Raw genomic sequence first — 22,019 nt, 5'->3', positions numbered from 1 at the left:
ACCGTCACGACGCATGTCCGGAACGGTCACAATGCGAGCTGGGAATGGTCACAACGCTCGCTCGGAACGGTCATAACGCACGCTCGGAACGGGCGCAACGCACGCTCGGAACGGGCACGGCACACTCCCATCGGGATTTGTCTTCGGTGACGTTGCAGGCGTTAACTTTAGGCATATGCGGTCCTTCACAGAAGCGATGTGAAGAAAAGCAGGCGACAAGCTCCATCTGCATTGGGGGTTTTAATCTCTTCCTCCGCGTCCTAACCCGCTGTATATGTTCTTTTTCTGTTTGTCGGTGAATCATTGACAAATAAGGTCCGGCCACTTCATGTCAGCTGGGAGCACGAACCTGTGCAATCACGTTAGGCTCCACCACACACTTCAAAATATCGGGGTTAAGTGTTGTAGCGAAACATTCCCTTTAATTTTTGAGCACATTGTATGCCATCCGTCAATGCCATTCCATTAAATTGGCTGTGTGATTATGCCAATACACAGGCAGATGGAAGGCGTGGGCCCCGCACTATATCCACAAATGGCACTATTTGGCTGGCCGCCGCAGTGTTCTAAGTGCTTGTGCACACCGTGTGTCGGAGCCGCCCTCACCTCAGACCCTTCTGGAGCCGCTCCTGGCGTGCCGCGCGGTACTCCGCCAGATGCGCCTCCAGCTTCTGCTGGGCGGCCAGCTGATTGTCCTGTGCCTTGCGGTGGGACTCCTGGCTCTGGCGCCACCCCACCACCTCCCTGGCCTGGCGCTGCAGCCCAGCACAAACTCAGTCATCGATGGCAGAGCCACTCGCTGGTGAGCCAAATGTAACCATTGCATGTGGCTGCCGACAAGGGTTTCAATGGTGGCACGTTTTGGAGAGGACATACATTCCGTGTAATTGCACGATGTAAGGTACCCCGAGCGGGGACGCGAGCTCAGCACTCGCCACATTGTTACAGACAAATCATATCAACATTTACACCTTTTAGTGATCCACGAATTTATACACCGACAGCATCAATCCAATCCCCTCGAGTGTCAAATGTACGAGATTCCACATAAAGAGCGCTGAAATAAATACGGCAAAGCTCCAATGGCACAACTATTGCTAACTCGGGTAAAACAGTATACAGCACCCAGTAAGAAGGTGGGAACCACCCCCCGTCTGTAGAGCGGAGCGCCGTCGCATGAGTACATGAGAGCCGGCCTGCGCGCGCAGCCGGCCGGCCGAGCGGCCGGACAACTGACCTCAGAGTGGACCTCGAGCACGGTCTGTCCGGCCGAGGGCAGCTCGCGCCAGCCCAGCACCTCGACCGGGCTGCTGGGCAGCGCGCGCTGCACCGGCAGGCCGGCGTCGTCGAACATGGCGCGCACGCGGGCCCAGCAGCCACCCGACACCAGCACGGCGCCGCGCCGTAGCGTGCCGCGCTGCACCAGCACCGTGCTCAGCCGGCTGCGCATCGCAGACGGTGACGGCTGAACGCGGGGCCGACAATACCGGGCCGGCATGGGGCCGTACACGGGACGGGTAGACGCGGGGCAGACACTGACGGCTAGACATGGGGCAGCACACGGGACGGGTAGACGCGGGGCAGACAGTGACGGGTAGACATGGGGCGCGACACGGGACGTGTAGACGCGGGGCAGACAGTGACGGGTAGACATGGGACGCTGCACCAGCGCCGTACTAAGCCGGCCACGCGCAGCAGACAGTGACGGCTGTGCACAGCAGACAGTGACGGCACTGCTCAAACCAATTAAAGCTCCTCAGGACACGAAAGACCCCTTGGCGCTTCAACGATAAGTCACGGCGTGGCATGACGTAACACGAAGTCGCTCGTTTGATGAACCGGCAAACACAAAGTGGAACGGAGTTGGAAATACATTAACATTAAAACTAGTGCAGCGCAAAGTCATCCCCACATCCCGGAGTCATTCCTCACCCTCGCTTGTGATCAGTTCTGCTCTCAATGACGACTCCCTCCACCAGGCCGCTTTGGTCGCCCCTGTAACCGTTTCGTAATCAGATCAGTTACCCAGCTGGGAACGTTATCCTGGCAGCAAATAATCTGCATTCCATCTTCAGCTTACAGATTCGCAAGGCCAGGCCACGTGTCGTGACGCCGCACGGCCGTGGAGCCACAGGCCTCAGCTGCCGCGTGAGTCGGATGGGCGTCAGTCTGTGGTTCCACAACACCAGCTGTCGGGAGAGCTTTGTCACGAGCGGATCGACTTCATATTAATCCTAATGCCGTTTTCTCGTCAGATTTGGGGTATTTGCCTCCTGTATCGTAAACACAAGCATCGGTTCGTAATTTGTTTGCTTTTGGCCGCATTGCTCGACTATGCATTCAGTATGATGTATACCTTGGAATTGCAATATTTCACACTGGGGGAGCAGGCTTGCGGTGGGGGAGGGGATGCGAGTAGATGTGGGAATGGGGGTGGGGTAGGGGTGGGGTGGGGAACGAAGTAATACGAGATTGTATCTAGTGCAATTTATATGATCTTGAAGCCCTGGAAGGGAAGAAATCCTACCACACAAAAGTAAATGAGACACCAGTTGATTTTGTTCTGTCAGCGCCGCGCTTCTTTTACAGTCGCCTTTTAATGAGCTCAGAACACACCAAAAGAGACCACGCACAAGGTCTTTCGGCGCCCGCCCGGCCGGCTGACAGGAGGGCAGCGGAGCCCCTGCGGCCCCTCCGCCGGCGCCCGCCCGGCCGGCTGACAGGAGGGCAGCGGAGCCCCCTGCGGCCCCTCCGCCGGCTGACAGGAGGGCAGCGGAGCCCCCTGCGGCCCCTCCGCCGGCTCCCGCCCAGCCGGCTGACAGGGGGGAGGTAGGGGGGGGGGGGGTAGCAGAGCCCCGCCCGGCCCCTCCGCCGGCCGCTCCGCCGGCGCCCGCCCGGCCCCTCCGCCGGCTCCCGCCCAGCCGGCTGACAGGGGGGAGGTAGGGGGGAGGGGGTAGCAGAGCCCCGCCCGGCCCCTCCGCCGGCTCCCGCCCAGCCGGCTGACGGGGGGGGAGGTGGGGGGGAGGGGGTAGCAGAGCCCCGCCCGGCCCCTCCGCCGGCCGCTCCGCCGGCGCCCGCCCAGGCGGCTGACGGGGGGGAGGTAGAGGGAGGGGGTAGCAGAGCCCCGCCCGGCCCCTCCGCCGGCCGCTCCGCCGGCGCCCGCCCAGTCAGGTGCGCTCTCACCTGAGCTCGAGCACCTCGGCCAGCGCCAGGATGGTCTCCTTGAGCTCGGTGAGGCCATGGCCGTGCAGGGCCGAGATCTGCACCGCCTGCACGTCCCCGCCCAGCTCCTCCAGCTGTACGCCGGCCGCCAGCAGTGACCGCTTGGTGGCCTCCTGCGGCGGCACGGGCGGCGCTCAGGTCCGCAGCGGCGCGTGTCACGTCCATGCCCACCCACCGCGTCGCAGTCACCCGCGCCAGCGCCTTACTCCGGCTGGACGCGCTGTCCAGGCTTAAGCTCACTGACGTCATGACTGAGAGCTGGCGCGGTTTGTAATCAGCCACATCCTATTCAAATGGTTGGATCAGGTCATGTTTTAAGGAGAGGCTCTTAAGCTCCCATCACACAACTTTTTACGCTTGTATAAGTTGACGTTCCTCCTCAGCTACCCAGGCTCGATGCGCATCCCCTCTTGTTTCGTGACGGAACGACTACCGAACTGGGCCAGTGGTGAGTCCTTTCATCAATGTGAGCAGATCCCCTCGCATCGCGTGTAAACGGAGACTCGCAACGCGGTAGATGCGGCAAAGAACTGATTTTCAACTGCACATACAAACCACATTTCTACAAATCGTGGGACAATACACATCACAGACAACCACAACCAACTAAAAACAAATGAAGCGGGAACACCACGCATCTATCCACCACGACTACCTAGGGTCGAGCCTCCACTAGAGCTGAACGCTCCGATCCGCAATCATCATCCGAATCATGAGCTCAGAGTTCTTATGCTGAGTCCACTGCAGCAGTCACCAGCAGTCGCTGCAGTCGCCTGCGGTCGCTGCGCATTCGTAATCTTCATGGGAGGTTGAACAAACAAACCATGGGGCCTGTTTTGTAACATGTTACCGTGGGGTCCGCTTTGTACCATGTTACCATGGTACTTGGTTTATACCATGTTGCCATGTGACCTGGCTTGAGCCATGTTTACCGTGAGATCTAGTTTGTACCATGTTACCATGGGACCTGGTTTGTACCATGTTTACCGTGGGACCTGGTTTGTACCATGTTACCATGGGGCCTGGTTTGTACCATCTTACCGTGGGACCTGGTTTGCACCATGTTACCATGGGATCTGGTTTGTACCATGCTACCATGGAACCTGGTTTGTACCATATTTACCGTGGGATCTGATGGGACCTGGTTCCGCGTTACCATGGAATCTGGTTTGTACCATGTTACCATGACACCTGGTTTGAGCAGCATTTTTGGGGGCACGTTTAGGATACAGCTACGAATGTCTTCAGATGAGCACCGCTGACCGCCGGCGAACGCCTTTCTACCCTGATGCCATGTACGATCAGCACAAAACCTCTCAGCGTGCCATCTGGGCTTCGCGCAGCCCTGAGCACTATCGTGCATGGGGTACTGGGCCGTGAGAGCCCAAATACCAGGGACGCTCGTGAGCTTCGTGCAATGTTTGTGTCGTGTGATCCTCGTTGCGAGTGATTTTGTAATATCCTCCTCGGTACGGGTCACCGTGACCTGGCCTAGACGCCTGTTTCGTGCAGCTTTGAAGGTAGAACGGTGCAGCCGGGGTTGGGATGTGGGGGCTCGGATGATTTGTTGTATTCACATCTTTTAGCGGCACAGATTCGGATTTGTATTTTGCTTAACTTTGCTCACCTTGGTTTGCCCGTGATCATACGCATAGCTTGAAATGCCGAGCATAACAATATGGCCAATGTAAGTTCTGTGATGTCGTTTAGCCAGTGTTTCCTAGTACATCGAAGGCCGATAACTCCACAAAAAAATTTCAGCTCACGCGTACAGCTTAAAACGTCAAGTATCGAAATTCTTCACAATGTTTGCCATGTAGTGTAGTTTAACCAGTGCTCCCTGGTATATTGAGGGAACATAATTTATCAAAATAACTTTGAACTCATAATGCACCAAAACCAGGGGATGAATGCCTTCCTCACTTAACTCAAATATTCGTACGAAAAAATAAATAGAGCATCAAGAGGCGAAATCAGCATTCGAACGATCAAAACCTTTCTAAAAGATGCTCGCACGGTGTACAAATGTTTACAAAAACACTCCACATCATTTTGTGCCTGCAAAGTTCACAACTCGCTGCGATGTCCCCGGCCCGGGTGGGTGAGATAGAATATTTGTGGTCATCATCACCAGGCACGAATCCTAGAGAAAACGACTGTACAGCAAATGCTGGCGAGCATCAAACGTACCGGACAGCCATAGGGCTCCTGTTGAGAATCACAAGCTACCATATATTACGACACTACGATCGAAATCTATGCAGTACAAATATTACATAAAATTCTGGACCAAATGAAGTAACTTCTGCGCACGTATTACGAGCAGCCATTTTAGCTAGGGTCACGTCGCGCTCCTTTTCAGAAATGCGCAAAAAACAACAACGACCTGCTACTGTTACCATCACCTGTGGTCCTTCACCTTAACCCGGGCTTCGCATCATCGTTGAAAATTGGTTCGTGTGCCCTACCTACCACAAATCCCACTGAAATCTGTTTGGTGGCATGCAAACATACGTCCTCGAATATTTCAATGCCTAGGCCAAGCGGTCTGCCCAGCTTCAGGCTGTCCGGCCGCCGTCAGTGGCGTTACCATGGCGGGCGCGGCCCGGGGGACCCACTCACCACGTCGGCGTCGGGCTTGTCGCACTTGTTGATGGCTACCAGGAGCGGGACGCCGGCGTCTGCGGCGTGCTGGACGCTCTCACGGGTCTGCTGCATCACGCCGTCATCGGCGGCCACCACCAGCACCACCAGGTCGGTGGCCAGCGCGCCGCGCTGCCGCATCGCCGAGAAGGCCGCGTGCCCGGGCGTGTCCAGGAAGGTCATGGTCTCACCGGCCATCTCCACTGCCGCCGACAGACACCCGCCCCGTCAGCACCGGCCGCCAGGACAGCAGGCCCGACAGACACCCGCCCCGTCAGCGCCGGCCACCAGGACAACGGTCCCGACAGACACCCGCCCCGTCAGCACCGGCCGCCAGGACAACGGTCCCGACAGACACCCGCCCCGTCAGCACCGGCCACCAGGACAGCAGTCCCGACAGACACCCGCCCCGTCAGCACCGGCCACCAGGACAACAGTCCCGACAGACACCCGCCCCGTCAGCGCCGGCCACCAGGACAGCAGGCCCGACAGACACCCGCCCCGTCAGCACAGGCCGCCAGGACAACAGTCCCGACAGACACCCGCCCCGTCAGCACCGGCCACCAGGATAACAGTCCCGACAGACACCCGCCCCGTCAGCACCGGCCACCAGGACAACGGTCCCGACAGACACCCGCCCCGTCAGCGCCGGCCACCAGGACAGCAGGCCCGACAGACACCCGCCCCGTCAGCACAGGCCGCCAGGACAACAGTCCCGACAGACACCCGCCCCGTCAGCACCGGCCACCAGGATAACAGTCCCGACAGACACCCGCCCCGTCAGCACCGGCCACCAGGACAACGGTCCCGACAGACACCCGCCCCGTCAGCGCCGGCCACCAGGACAGCAGTCCCGACAGACACCCGCCCCGTCAGCACCGGCCACCAGGACAGCAGGCCCGACAGACACCCACCCCGTCAGCACCGGCCACCAGGACAACGGTCCCGACAGACACCCGCCCCGTCAGCACCGGCCGCCAGGACAACGGTCCCGACAGACACCCGCCCCGTCAGCACCGGCCGCCAGGACAACGGTCCCGACAGACACCCGCCCCGTCAGCGCCGGCCACCAGGACAGCAGGCCCGACAGACACCCGCCCCGTCAGCACAGGCCGCCAGGACAACAGTCCCGACAGACACCCGCCCCGTCAGCACCGGCCACCAGGACAACAGTCCCGACAGACACCCGCCCCGTCAGCACCGGCCACCAGGACAACGGTCCCGACAGACACCCGCCCCGTCAGCACCGGCCACCAGGACAGCAGTCCCGACAGACACCCGCCCCGTCAGCACCGGCCACCAGGACAGCAGTCCCGACAGACAGTAAGTAACGGCCACCAGGACAGCGGCCCTGACAGACACCCGCCCCGTCAGCACCGGCCACCAGGACAGCGGCCCTGACAGACACCCGCCCCGTCAGCACCGGCCACCAGGACAGCGGCCCTGACAGACACCCGCCCCGTCAGCACCGGCCACCAGGACAACAGTCCCCGGAGGACTGCAGCCCGACGGCAGCAGGACAACAGTCCCCGGAGGACTGCAGCTCGACGGCAGCAGGACAACAGTCCCCGGAGGACTGCAGCCCGACGGCAGCAGGACAACAGTCCCCGGAGGACTGCAGCCCGACGGCAGCAGGACAACAGTCCCCGGAGGACTGCAGCCCGACGGCAGCAGGACAACAGTCCCCGGAGGACTGCAGCTCGACGGCAGCAGGACAACAGTCCCCGGAGGACTGCAGCCCGACGGCAGCAGGACAACAGTCCCCGGAGGACTGCAGCTCGACGGCAGCAGGACAACAGTCCCCGGAGGACTGCAGCCCGACGGCAGCAGGACAACAGTCCCCGGAGGACTGCAGCTCGACGGCAGCAGGACAATGCCACGGGTCGGGAGGACAGCATTGAGGGGAATTGACGAAGTGGTTCATACCCCTCACTGCCGAACAACAGCGGTGGGCAGCGCAATCCAGCTGTACAGCTGCTGTTGCTTTACGACGGGAAACAGAAAGCGAGTACGAAAGTCAAGACCATATGGCATATATGACATTAAGATGGTCAACATCCAACGTAACCAGATAACAGGGATATGCGGAGTCCGTTAGTCTGACGGCAGCTGCGTTCTAATGCTCACAGCGGTTCAGCCAAAGCACACTCGGACGGCATTTGTGCTCTGGTACCTTGCTCGGACTCAGGGTGACAAAGATCAGCCATTTGGGTGTCGAGGGGACCGATATTTGTGCACGCTATTACACGCGTGAACTGGTATCTGCTGGCTGTTGTTCCTCCTCGCTCAGGACCGACCAATCAGCATCGAGCCGCATGGCGGTCAGCCCAGCATCTGCATGCCCCAGACAAGGCAAATCGAGTAGGCAGGTCAGGACGTGAGGTCCGATGTCAAAGGGCAACACATAGGCAGCAAAGGAAGCACGCTGGAGGAGGAGACGGCGGAGGAGATAGCGGTCCAGGGAAGACGACGGAGGAGACGGAGGTCTGTAGGAGACGGCGGAGGAGATTGAAGTCTGTAGGAGATGGTGGAGGAGATTGAGGTCTGTAGGAGACGGCGGAGGAGATGGCGGTCCATACGAGATGGTGGAGGAGATTGAGGTCTGTAGGAAACGGCAGAGGAGATTGAAGTCTGGAGGAGACGGCGGAGGAGATGGCGGTCCATAGGAGATGGAGGAGATTGAGGTCTGTAGGAGACAACAGAGGAGATTGAAGTCTGGAGGAGACGGCGGAGGAGAAAGAAGTCGGATAGTATGAATTAATATTTTTGACCTCCCTGCACTCAGCTGAACGAGTTTTGCCACGCCATGTCCGGTAGGTACCTCCAAATGACCTACACCATCGCATGAGAACTGTGGTGCATCACATGACAATCGCATCACAACCCATGGTGCGACGGCGGCAACGTCTCGGAGGTCGCGCCAAAGCCGGCGACGCCAGCAGCGGCCGACCAGGCGGCCGGACGGACCTCGAAACGCCCCGATGTGCTGGGTGATGCCGCCGAACTCCGAGTCCACCACGTGCGAGTGCCGCAGCGCGTCCAGCAGCGTCGTCTTGCCGTGGTCCACATGGCCCATGATGGTGATGACGGGCGGCCGGCGCGGCAGGCTGGCCGGGTCCGCCGGCGGCGGCCTGTGGACGGACCATGACGTCTGGGGATTTCAGGCGCGTCACCATCCGGGGCCACTCCCCCACAGAGCCCACCTTTAAGGCGCATTTTGCGGCATGGGACGAGTGAGAGGATATGGGCGTGACTGTGACCACCATGCACAGTTACCTTCACAGTTACCAACACAGTTAAGCAAATGAAGCCTGCCGCCTCCGGAAAACCATACCGATAGCGCTTAACCGACGCAGTGGAATATCCTGTTTTCATTAAACTGGCAGGGGAAGGTGCACAGATGTTTAGCATCCGCGTACCACACGGCGTTCCAGGACAAACCGACGGATTAAACTGGTTCTTCTCGCGACATTTATTTGCATTGCAATACGAACGACGCAGCGATGTGAAGGGCAGTCGGTGTTATACTACATCTGACCGTTGACATGTTCCTGCCCCTCTTAGCTTAGACGATGCGCAGCATAACAAGACTCTGGCTTTACGGCTTCCGCGGCCGTTCCTGCGCACCCTTGACCGAGGATGGTTTACACAGCACATGAGTGCACTTGCGATTTACACACTTCAAGGAAAGAAACCTGCAACTCAATCGGGGAACAAGCTGGTCAATTGCTTGGCCAATTCAATGAAATAAGGCTTGGTCGAGATCGTCCTCTTAGCAGCTGTCTCGCCTTCTTCGCTGTAGGAACCTCCGCTGATCTTGCTGAGGCCTCTGACGTCACGGGTCTGCACCGCAGACTTTCTCCTTAAATCAGCTCAACACTTGCTAGGGACTGCCTTGCACCGTCTGGTCATTGCGGTCACTGAAGCCCTCTGCTGTCATGGAGCCTGAAGGGGTGATGGCATCTTCACTGTTGATGGCGCACCAGGCGGTGTGCTTCGCACTAAGCAGTGGTGCTTCGAACCCCATCACGAGCCTTGGCAGAACAAAGGCCGCGTTTATGAATCTCAGCTTAACGTCTAAACAAAAGTGCGCCTCGAGTCTAAACTAATCTGGTGGCGTAATCAGTTCGTCAGAGCTTCTGAAGTGAGCTTTCTTTGCATGGTAACAGTCTGGGCTCTTACTGCCAGCCTGGATACAGCGGTTTTGCTACCGCCTATCTCCTGTTCGAGCACGCGGATGGAGCAGTGTGACGCGGCAGCGAGATCTCTCCTGCTTTTGCAGTCTCCCTCGTGGTCCGCTTGACTCCCTTCCTCAGGTCGACTTTACCAGCCACGTTTTCAAGTCAACCCTGTGTGATGACCTTCCGCACATGGCCCAAAAACGGCATTTCTTAATAATGCTTTTCGCATTTTAAGCCACTGCTTAAACCGCATTTAGCGGAGTCCTGACAACTGGTTTTGTGTTTGAGAGACTATTCCGCTATCTTCTCGTCTGGGGTAAACGGCAACATCGTCTCTCAAGAATGGTTTAGACGCGGAACAAAATAGCATTGAAATGACTTTCAGGAAAGTCACACGAATTGTGTTATCGCCGTTCGACGTGAAAATTCATCCGGTTTTTCCAGGGGGTCCCAAGTAAAAGTCCCGGGCAGATGTAGAGGTAACTACGACTGCAGTATGAACGGTGTTGAGAGCACCGGGCACAGTCTGCTCGGATCCTATGGCTCACCAAATAAACCGGCGCGGAGGCCGAGCCGCTGACCCTGCAGAGCTTTCCATGAATTGACATTTATAATCGCTCGGCCGGGGGCCTTGACCATAACCATTTCATCTCATTAACTTCCGTGGTTTGCTGCGGTGCACAGCAATCGTTCGTCAGTTACAGAGGAAGGCAGCCGCGGGTGCCATCATGCGCTCTAGCAGTGACTGGTCCCCACGGGAACGACACACCGTCATCACACACGTCGAGCGGGCCGATGTCTTGTGCGCAAAGAGACGCCTCCAGCGAGTGTGCACTACTCATAGGAGTTAATAACCTAGGCACTACTGCACGTATCGTTTGCGGAATAACGGACATTTCAAGATTTTACTTCATACTTAGTCCTAAACGATAGGAGCGCGTCCAACAGGCCGTGGTCGAAGGGATTTGGCATCCTTTGTTATGTAATCGGAACACTGCATGGGGCACCACACGGAGCACAGCACGGAACACCACACGGGACAGAGCACGGAGCACGGCACGGAGCACCACACGGAGCACGGCACGGAACACCACACGGAGCACCCCACGGAGCACGGCACGGAACACGGCACGGAGCACGGCACGGAGTACCACATGGCGAGACCGTGGACGTCTGGCAAAACTCTGCCGCCTGCCAGCCTTTTTGCACGGCATACCGCTAGTCGGCTGATCGGACCGACACCAAAACGGCGCAGAAATCACAAGCATGCTGCGTAGAAACGTCGCTTTTTGGGTGACAGTGTGACGCGTTCCAAGCGCCGTGACACGGTAAGTCAGCAATGCTACAACCCGCGGCAAAACATACCCCGTTATGCCTCTGTACAGGCGTGCGTGTGCAGCGCCTCCGGCTGTGCCCGTGACCGGCCCGTACCTGCGCGTGACGTCCTTGCTGACGGGCGGCGCCGCCGGCTCAGGCGGGGCCACCACCGTGGCGCGCCGGCCCGACCGCCGCACGACGTCCTGCAGCACGCGGACGTCGCCGATCGGGGCGTGCGACGCGTCGTAGTCGTCCGTGCCGTCCACGAACAGCATGGCCTCGAACACGTGGTCTGCAGAGCGGCGGCGGCGGCGGCGCACTGTCAAGTGCCCGATCGGCCGGCGACACGGCCGGGCCCACACGGCACACAACCGTAAAATACACGGCTAAAACGTATGTGACATCAACAACAAAGGCCTTAAGCCCTGCTTTTCGACATTCTCATGGGAGGCTTTTACATTGGAAGCAAATGACCTTCAGCAAGCGAAGAGGTATTGGTTAACTCATCCAGCAGGCGTCTCTTATATTGGGAATAAGCAACGTTTCCAAGCCGTTTTCATGGCTACAAGGAAAAACGATTGAGCGAAAGATCAAGCTGCTCTTAAATATCGATAAATCGCAAAATGAGGTTCATAAACAAACTATAACTCGTAAGGTTAAAACTAAGCTACTTAACGAAACTTTAAGTCATTTCAAAACAATTTTCGTTGTTTCTTGCTGAATCTCATTTTCTCTTAACCATGACCACAGCTTGTAATTACACAAGTTGTTAAGTGCATTTACGAGGAACATTAGGCATGTAGATAAGACGGCACTCTTAGCTTTATTCATCGTCGAGTAATCAGGGCAAAGGAGAGATAGATGTATGCATATTTAGGCTACATGCTGTGTCAGAACGGTAGAAACCATAATGCTTTCTAAATTCGTTTAAATCGTTCTGACAAAAGCGCGTCGCCGAAATCTTATTACAACTATCTTTCATTTCTGCTCGTTATTCAACGAAATATAACGCTAACAGTACTGTCTTATCTACAGCTTGGAATCGTCAGGCTTTCTGCAATACAACCGAGGCTTTCTGCAATACAACCGAGGCTTTCTGGATAGCGCCGCTCAACCAGTACCCTCCAACACAACAACGCTATTTTTGCAGGATCTTCTGACTCATCACATATCGCCCCCTGGATGAAGCCTCGGTACAGAAGAGTTAAAGTTATTAACAGAATGGCGTTCGTCATCGTCAGAGCCGCACCAACTTGACATCGGCACAGTTTGCACGCCAACAAGTGGAAATAAACGCATTCTTTTGTACTTCACGAGCGTCAAAAATCACAAGTGTCAGTTAAGGGATAAACCTTCGGTTTTCTGCAGAGCAGCGGCAAGTTCAGCAACTGTCATGTTTCGCCATATCTTGACCACTGGATCCGCCTTAGCCTTGGGCTTAAATTCAATCTGTGAAGACACACGTGGTTATTAGCATGCGCTTAGAGCACGCAAGAAGCGGCTTTAACTGTCTAGCCATAACAGGGAGCCATCTGGGTCCTCTGCTTCGGCTGCTTATTCACCTTGCGACATGATACCACTGACTGACAGCTGGCAGTGAACGCCGCGCCGGACCGAGGCTGGTGCGGCTGCCGGCCAGGCCCGCCCCGCCTTACGACAGGGAGCCGCGTGCTGTGCCGGACCGAGGCTGGTGCGGCTGCCGGCCAGGCCCGCCCCGCCTTACGACAGGGAGCCGCGTGAGCTCGGTGTCACGACAGGACCGCTACGGCAAAAAATCCTACCGAAAAAGTGCTACTACATCAGTTATACGCAAAGCTGCTTCTAATGCAATATACAATTCGTTATATCTATTGCAAAACTCTACACAGTATTTACTTATACACGACGTTACTCCTCCTGCTAAAGCTCATACACAACATGAGTGGCACCTACTCGACAAAACACATACCACAAAAAATTATAATCGTCTTATGCATGGACACGTACAGCCTCAACTCATACGCAACATTTCTTCTACGGCAAAAACTCATACATGACATGAGTACGGCATGACAAAACTTATGCTGCAAAAACAATAACCAGTCATTAATTCTACGGCAAACTTATACAGTCTTTACTTAAACCGTCATTATGTCTGCTGCAACGAGCTTTCTGTGGCATTAGTGCTACACAACACAATATTTGTCTCAAGAAAACCGATGACTATTATTATGCCTACTGTAAAACCCTACACAGCCTTCTTTACTTATCAACGATATTACGGCTTCGACCAATGCTTATCGGCGACATTTGTGCATCACGATGCAGGCCATAACCCACAAATTGTACCGGTCAGTACCCTAACCCAAAGGTTACGCTTCATCAAAATCGTGCAGAAGGAGCTGTCACTACACATCACTTGGCTAGGTGAGATTAGACTGCCGGTACCAACTCCGTGGCGTCGATACGTTATTGCTGCTGCAAATATTGCGATCGACGGATCCACGACAGTTACTCACGGAACAATCTATTCTACTGAATAAACGTCTAAACGTCACTGTCGTAATGGTGCAAAGCAAATTTGGAGGTTGAACAGGGAAAAGGGGCCAAACCTCCTCCAAAATACATGAAACGCGGAAACAACCCCAAATGTGACGCACTTTTGTATCACAGATGAGAGGTGGATGGGGTCCCCCGACTGAATACGAAACTACACCCCTGGCCTGGTGTTGACTGAAATGTAAAAATACTTCTACTACAGTAACTTCTGGTTCTGTGCTACACAACGCTAATGATTCAAAAGGTTATGCTCGTTATCTACATTTTGCTGCCCAAATTACGGCCTTAGCTCGCACGCCAAACACTGCACACGACAAAATCACGTAACATAATGAAAAAATGGCTTTCAGTATAAGCATCATGAACATTAAGTTGAAGTATTGCCCGACTGGAGTTTCTTCCCAGCCTGTGAATTGTTCCTATGCCCATGCTGGGTGTTCACGCAAATTCCACTCAACGCAAGCATTAGCGGTACAAGTTATGTTGCGTATGCGTGACGAATATATCAGTTTTTGCGGAAAAGTAACGACAGTTACACATTTTGAGATAGACTATTTTCGTGTAGCACTGATGCCGTAGCATAGTGCAGCACTATGCTACGACATTACTTCTACTTTGCAGTATAAGTAATGTCGTGTATAAGTGATGACCCTATAGTTTTTACAGTAGAAGTAACGGCGAATATGCATTTTTGCAGTGTAAGTTTTGTCGTGCAGCGCTTTGGTTGTGCATAAGTGTAGACAGTAAAAGTAGCCTTGTAGCACTCCTGACAGTGGAAGTTTTTCTTGTAGCGCTAATATCGCGGAGCCACGTCAGGTCCCCAGTCCGGACTCGCGCATGCCCGTCACTGACCGTGCGGTGGACCGCAGGACGCCTTTGGGACACCGCCTCGCGAAAGAGGACATTAACGGCATGCATTTTAGAGTGCCCGCTCAGGCTGGGTCTTCAATTACCCCGCACTCAGAGTGTACGCGGCGTTTCGAGGGGGGGGGGGGGAAGGGCCGGAGAGTGGGGGTGGGGGTGGGAGGAGGGCCACCAACCAGGCGGAAGCAAGCATTTCATAAATGTTTTAGGCTTCAGCAGCATCCGCAATTTTTAACGCAGATTGTGATTTTAAAAATGGGCTTCGAGTTTTTCAACGGACCTACCAAATGTGTGCCTAAAAAGAAAAGAAAAGCTTTCAACATGCACAAACCAAGTGAATGGAACATACTTTCCGTCCTCAGATATTATTTCATTGCCATTTTCTTCCGCACAGATGCTATTACTTGCATCAAATTTGACAGCTGTCAAATCATATCTCTACATATATAAATAAATGCATATCTATGTAAATAAATATATACATGTATATACATATACATGCATATATATACATATACATGCATATATATACATATATATATATGTGTATATATATATATATATATATATATATATATATATATGTATATATATATGTGTGTGTGTGTGTGTGTGTGTGTGTGTGTGTGTGTGTGTGTGTGTGTGTGTGTGTGTGTGTGTGTGTGTGTGTGTGTGTGTGTGTGTGTGTGTGTGTGTGTGTGTGTGTGTGTGTGTGTGTGTGTGTGTGTGTGTGTGTGTGTGTGTGTGTGTGTGTGTGTGTGTGTGTGTGTGTGTGTGTGTGTGTGTGTGTGTGTGTGTGTGTGTGTGTGTGTGTGTGTGTGTGTGTGTGTGTGTGTGTGTGTGTGTGTGTGTGTGTGTGTGTGTGTGTGTGTGTGTGTGTGTGTGTGTGTGTGTGTGTGTGTGTGTGTGTGTGTGTGTGTGTGTGTGTGTGTGTGTGTGTGTGTGTGTGTGTGTGTGTGTGTGTGTGTCCAAGTTTTGTTCTATGCACGGCATATGTACATTTCACCAGCTACTTGCGCGTTTGCTCGATTGTTGTTTTACTCGATCGGGATAACCACACCTCGATCCCGACGCATGACAATGCACCTGGAGGAGGCAACGCCACACCAGCATATGCGCAAAACCCACCACAAAAAAAAACTCCTGCGCTCTGGCTGAAGCAAAACATACGGATTTTAAAATCATGTCCAAGCAAACGCCGTTAATAAGTTCTCGAAGCCATCCTCATCAAATAAAAATCCCCTGACTTGAACAAACTGCTTAGCTCGAGTATGACTTTGGACCTGTTCAATTACCCGATGGCAGCAGGGTGATTCGATGCCTTGAACTATCCATGCCGTCAAAATGGATGGAAAAGCGACGTACGCGTGTTTAAATGTGTTTTGTAATTTAGTCTGATATTCGGACAATCTGCAAACTGATGGTTCCACCTTTGATCGTGTCTCGTAGAGCATGCATCGTATTTCTCCATTTTGGAATATTTCCCGTCCAACTGTCTCACATTGCTTTGAAAACCGAAACGAATGTACTTAAAACGTCAGTAAGCTGAAACTTATGTAAATGGTCATAGGTGATCTGATTTATGGCTTACCAAAAACAACAAAAGATATAATTCGAACAATCAAGCAAACGCGCACGAAACTGATGAAATGTGGATTTGCCCTTGTATATAACAAAACTGCATGAATGAAAACATACTGCCTAAGCGCCCGAATATATATATATATATATATATATATATATATATACATATATATCTACCTATATACATCACAATAATGCCCAGAGCACCAGACGGTTTATCACATAACATCCTTGTCGCTGACAGCTGACATCGCTTCTTGTCGCTGACAGGAAGGGATGGCACTGTGGGAAATCGAATTTCGTATCTTTAGTTTTCCTGACGCGCAGTTAAATCAATCACCACCGACACCCCTCATATATTCTCTTCAGCCTGGTTTCTGTACGTATGTCTGTATACTTCCCCTCAACACCATGCGGGCCCATTTGATCTCTACAGATCTCAACATGTATTGGGTCAGTTTTGACGTCTTAGTGCTCAAAGTGACTTCTGGGGCAGGGACAATTATTCTACAGGTGACGTTATCTCACAATTTTGACACTGGACCAAAGAGACTACCAAAGATACCAAATAAGGGAGGGGGGGGGGCAAGAACAGTAAAGGAGCGCCTTCGTAAGGTAACGTTTTTGGAAGATCTGAAGGACAGCTAACATAAAACACGGATTCATACGAACGTAGGGTGACACTATGCACATAGATGGACTTCCTGTTGGTGGCGGGTGAAAAAATACACAATTACCGGGCAACTTTGACCTTTAGTGGAGACTTCTCACTCTACTACTTCTATTTCGCAGGGAGATGATTTAAAACCAAACGCAGTCAGAAATGTGGCTCCTGCCGGTGTCAGCCGTTTGGTATTGCCAGTGTGGGACTCAGGTGCGATAGGAAGCGGGTCAGCACTTGTTAGGTCTTGCATTTCTTTGCTGGCACAGGCGCAGCGCTCAGACGGATGTAAAATCAAATCAGTCAAAACTTGCGATCAAAATATTTTTCCCACCCAGAGTCCTGACACTACTCCTGTTCGGGCCCGCGGAAGCCACTGAAACGTCATAGCTGTCCATATTGTGACGCCGCCAACAGGGAAAATACTGTACCCATTTGCCAGACAGTTGAACTAGAAAGCAGTGGTGGCTTCAGCACCACCGAGCGATATAAGCCGACTTAAGGCAGAATTTTGCCGGACCTTCGGCCCGAAGAGAACTCCAGGACCCTGGGTGTTACTCTCCATCATGCGATTACATCAGCAATTGCGACTCTGGCGGCTTTCAACTGAACGGGTAGCCACAAGGGGCATACCACCGTTTCAATAAAAAACTGATCTCTTGTTACCCTACCACAGAAAACCCGCTCGACTAGCGGTGCACGGTGCTGTCAGCCGTTACGAATGTCGTAACCCCAGGTCACCGTAATGACCTTAAGTGAGCAAGTCACCACGCTGAGTCACTACAGCCGTATCCCATGTACAATGATTCGCGGAACAATTTTCGTACGCTATGTGCCCAGCAACACAAGATTTCATCCGACACTGTGAATCTGGCAACCGAAGGTCCCATAGTAAGCTTCAAACGAGCAGGCAACCATGGAACACTGCTGTCCTGTCACATAGCGGAAGCTGTGGGCCCCGTCGATGTTCCCTTAAAACTCAACAACTAACTAAACTGTGGGTCCAAACGTCACAGCCATTGTGGCACACTTGAGCCATTCCGGTGCCAGGAGACCAATATTTTTTCATGCTACTGTATACGTGCCCAAGGTTCACTGGCTGCTGGTCCTATCCTCGCTCGAGATCGACCAATTAGCATCGAGCCGCATGACAGCCAATCCGGCATCTATGCGCCCCCGGCTAGGCAAATTGGGCGAGCGGGCCAGGATGTCAGAGTTCAGGTCAAAGGACAACGTAAGCAGTAATGCAGAAGTGACGCAGCAGTGACGTCACCGTGTCCCTCTAACGTGACCTTAAGTAACACTAGTTCTCGTCTTGATCGTCTCACCAGGCTACAGCGGCATCATCTGCATTCAATAAAACAATCTACAAAAAGCAATGGTGATCTTGCACCCTTCAAGCAGCTGGACATTGCGGTTCAGCGAGCCATTAGCACAAACTCTCGAAGTGTAGTCAGGCAGCGTAGAAACGGTGCACGTCCATCGATGCTGCACCGTCAACTCCAGCCTGTAGCAGTACCCAAACCGGGTCCGCCAAACCGGGCCCGCCAATCCAGCCTGTGCACCTCACCGGACGAGCTGAGCGTCTGTTTCACCTCTATCGGCGCTGAGACCCGGCACAAGGTCACCACCGACTGTTACCAATCGGGACGCAACAAAATATTAATCGTCCGTCTCCATCGTGTGGACACGGATGTGAATATACCGCTTATTGCTTTTGACCAACTTCAGTGGGTCTTATTTTCACCACTAAGAAGCGGACTTTGGTGTAGCAGGCAGTGCGGATGGTTACATAACATTTAACATTCCTTTACAACTAGCCCAGCGTTATCCGTCGAACTTAACTTCGCATTACCAACACTAGCATTGCCGCAGAAATCGTGCCCGCTAACTGGAAAAGTCCCGCTGTAATAGCACTTTATAAAAAAACGACACGTCTGTGACATCGAACTTTAGCCCCATTACGCCGGTTCTGGTTACATGCAAAATTGTGGAAAACCTTGTTCACCAGCCGCTTACGTCTTACCTAAAGCACCAAAAAACTTTTCAGTGTTGACCAGCAGGGATTCGTGAAACATTCCTTGACTTGTGCCCTTTACTCTTTTACTTTTTTTTTACTCTTTTTTTTTACTCTTTAAGCTGTTGCGGAACAATCTTTAATAGATGAACCGATCGGAAGTGATACTTTTTACACTTGAACACCTAGCCCCGTTTTCATGCGGTGGACCGCTCTATCCGTCTTACGAAGTTCCAGCAGCTCCAAATTTCTACAGGGTGATTCCAGAACTATCTGGAGGGTCAACCGCGGGGAGAATGAGAGGGAGAAACACTCTCTAGTCCATTTAGCCTCAACAATGACACTTCCATGACTCCTGGCTCGGTCATTCGTCATATAACATGACTAGTAGCGGCGTCACTCGCCACACGCCGTATCAAATCAACGGCTTCCGTATAACAGCAGACCGTTAAGCTCACGACACGCAGACCGCCGTCCCTGGACCACGTAGCGGGACGCCAGGCCTGCGGCAGTCTTTGGAGACGGGCTTGGACACCATGTGCACGTGGCTTTTCCACTATGGCGTGCTGATTAACGCTGGTAAGGCGGCACTTCTACTTTGTGAAGGCAGGTGCCAACTCAGCCAGATCCGTGGCTCACCACCGTCCTGCTCATGGATAAGTCTCTCCGATGGTCAGATAGTATGAACAGGCTAGGCGTGGGATTTTGGAGCTGCACGTGGGGGAGCACTCCCAGACGTGCAGTGTCCGTCTGGGAGCGGCACCTGAGCCATGTCACTGGTCGCTGTTCCGCCTGCCAATGTTCCGCCTCGCATCAGCGGCGCGCTTGCGCCCTTCCATGTCAATTGCTGCGCTCAGGTTTATGAGAGCACGAACAGATCGACTGTCGCCAAAGTGCAGGCAGTGTTTAACTCAGCACCTAAGGTGATCTCCAGACGACGGAAAATGAGACCAGGCGTCGGATGTTTCACGACGGGACTGGCTTAGTCCCTAAATGTATTGACACCCACACCCACACGCACGCACGCACGCACGCACGCACGCACGCACGCACGCGCACACACGCATACACACCATATATATATATATATATATATATATATATATATATATATATATATATATATATTGTGTGTATGCGTGTGTGCGTGCCTGCATGCGTGCGTGCATGCGTGCGTGCATGCGTGCGTGCGTGCGTAGTTTTAATGCACCATATATATATATATATATATATATATATATATATGTGTATATATATATATATATATATATATATATATATATATATATATATATACATGTTGCATTAAAACTAATTGATGACTTAGCATTGACGAGCCTTTTGACGCATCGTTGCAGCTTCCGAGGATTTGACTTGACATTATCGCTTAGATTAAAGACGGATCGCACAAAATTACTCATATATTCGTTGCTCTTTACATTCTTACGTTTCGAGAACCTACCTCATCGGCGGAGAAGACTGAATGGCACAAGAAACAAGTTTTGAGTTTTAAAGGAACACAAATTGTTCACTTCTATTGGAAAACATCTTTTGGTACGGAGAACACGAATGAAGCATGGCTAACTGAGGCAGGACGGAATCGTGTTTTCACTTTGATGAATATAACATACCTTTGCAATGGGAACACTACAAAGACCCAAACGCATTGCTACAATTACATCAATAGTGTTCACAGCCCACCACCTAAATGTTCAAGGGTTGAACAACAATTTGTCTGTGTAGGGCTGGAGAGAGTTCGTTAATGGCTGTCCTTTCCAAATTTGAAGGCGTCTTCCGTCACTGAACGCCCGTAAAATGTCAGTGTTGTCTGCCAATTGTTGTCGTGTCAATGTCCTGTCGTGTTCGTGTCGCATGTGGTCCATAGGTGCCCCGTCACTAAGTGCATTGTCTGGCGTCATGAGAATGTCGTTGTGGTCACACCAATGTAGTGTAAGGAACGAAGTTTGCAGCCTTCGATGATACATTTGAATTGATATCCTAGATTGGTGCATATTAGTTCGTCGGGTTTGTCCGGACTGTTTCTCAAAGAAAGTCACAGACTTCCTCATTGCGATAATAAATGACAATGTCAATTTTGTCCTCGTTCTTGCCTTTTACATATCGTGAGATGATTTCTCGTAGGGCTTTTTCGTCCTTTTTTGTGAACAGATGTCATTTTGTTTTGATAATACAGCTCAACCGTTGGTTGGTTGTCTAGTCTTGGTTGCTGCCAGTGTCTTGTCATACAACGTTTTTCGTTTTCAACATCAGAATATGAAACACCGTTGTTCACCAAGATGTGTCTGATCCTTACCAATTCTGAATGCAGTTCTGCCCAATCAGAGCAGTGCTTAAATGCACGTCTAATGAATGACCTTATGACGCTAATTTTGTAGCGTCAAAGACACCCACTGTCAGCTTTTAAGCACCGTCATTTGTTGGACCGCTTTCGGCGTACAGTCGTTTTAAATTGCTGTCGTTGTCCATCAACAGTCACGTCGGGAAACGGTATTGTGCTTTGCGCACTTCGTTCATTTGGGAATTTTAAACAGACTGCCCTTCAAATGTGTTTTCGAGACGTTTTAGTTGGTCAGTGTCCCTAACTTCCACAAAGATATCGTCTACATAGCGACAGTACATATCCGGCCTTATGACGTCATTTTGTAGTGTGTCGGCTTCTACATATCCCATAAAGAAATTAGCGAATGAAGGTCCTAAAGGTGAGCTCATCGCAACGCCCTAAATTTGGCAATGGCAAGTTCGTCCATCAGGCCCACGGAAAGGAACTTCCAACGTGCGGGCGTTTAGTAATTGTTCAAGAAGGCGCTTTAACGTTTTGATAGGAGGAATTTCGGCGTGATTGTAAACGCGGTCAAGGATGATGGATATGGTTCTTTCAATGGGCACGTTTGTAAAGATATTGCCAACATCTAGAGAGCCTAGTAGACGCTTAGGCTGACGAGATCGCACTATATCAATAAGGTCATCCGAT

At 52.6% G+C, this 22,019-nt stretch overlaps 1 protein-coding gene across 1 annotated transcript in view; it reads right to left on the bottom strand.

Annotated features, from left to right (window-relative positions):
• LOC119097839 (translation initiation factor IF-2, mitochondrial) overlaps positions 1–22,019 on the bottom strand; it is a 32,803-nt gene that overhangs the window by 5,521 nt on the left and 5,263 nt on the right. Inside the window, exons 3-10 of the mRNA XM_037220792.1 lie at positions 12,716–12,812; positions 11,478–11,655; positions 8,833–8,996; positions 5,845–6,068; positions 3,184–3,335; positions 1,933–1,995; positions 1,238–1,442; positions 607–755 (exon numbers count right to left, since the gene is read on the bottom strand). Coding sequence (XP_037076687.1) covers positions 607–755; positions 1,238–1,442; positions 1,933–1,995; positions 3,184–3,335; positions 5,845–6,068; positions 8,833–8,996; positions 11,478–11,655; positions 12,716–12,812 — 1,232 coding nt within the window. The remainder of the gene's footprint in view (positions 1–606; positions 756–1,237; positions 1,443–1,932; positions 1,996–3,183; positions 3,336–5,844; positions 6,069–8,832; positions 8,997–11,477; positions 11,656–12,715; positions 12,813–22,019) is intronic.

This window comes from Pollicipes pollicipes, unplaced genomic scaffold (genome assembly GCF_011947565.3).
Source record: "Pollicipes pollicipes isolate AB1234 unplaced genomic scaffold, Ppol_2.1 Scaffold_4530;HRSCAF=5331_pilon_pilon_pilon, whole genome shotgun sequence".
Lineage (NCBI taxonomy): Eukaryota > Metazoa > Arthropoda > Thecostraca > Pollicipedomorpha > Pollicipedidae > Pollicipes > Pollicipes pollicipes.
The sequence above is the reverse complement of the archived record's forward strand: the minus strand, read 5'-3'. Positions and strand labels throughout refer to the sequence as shown.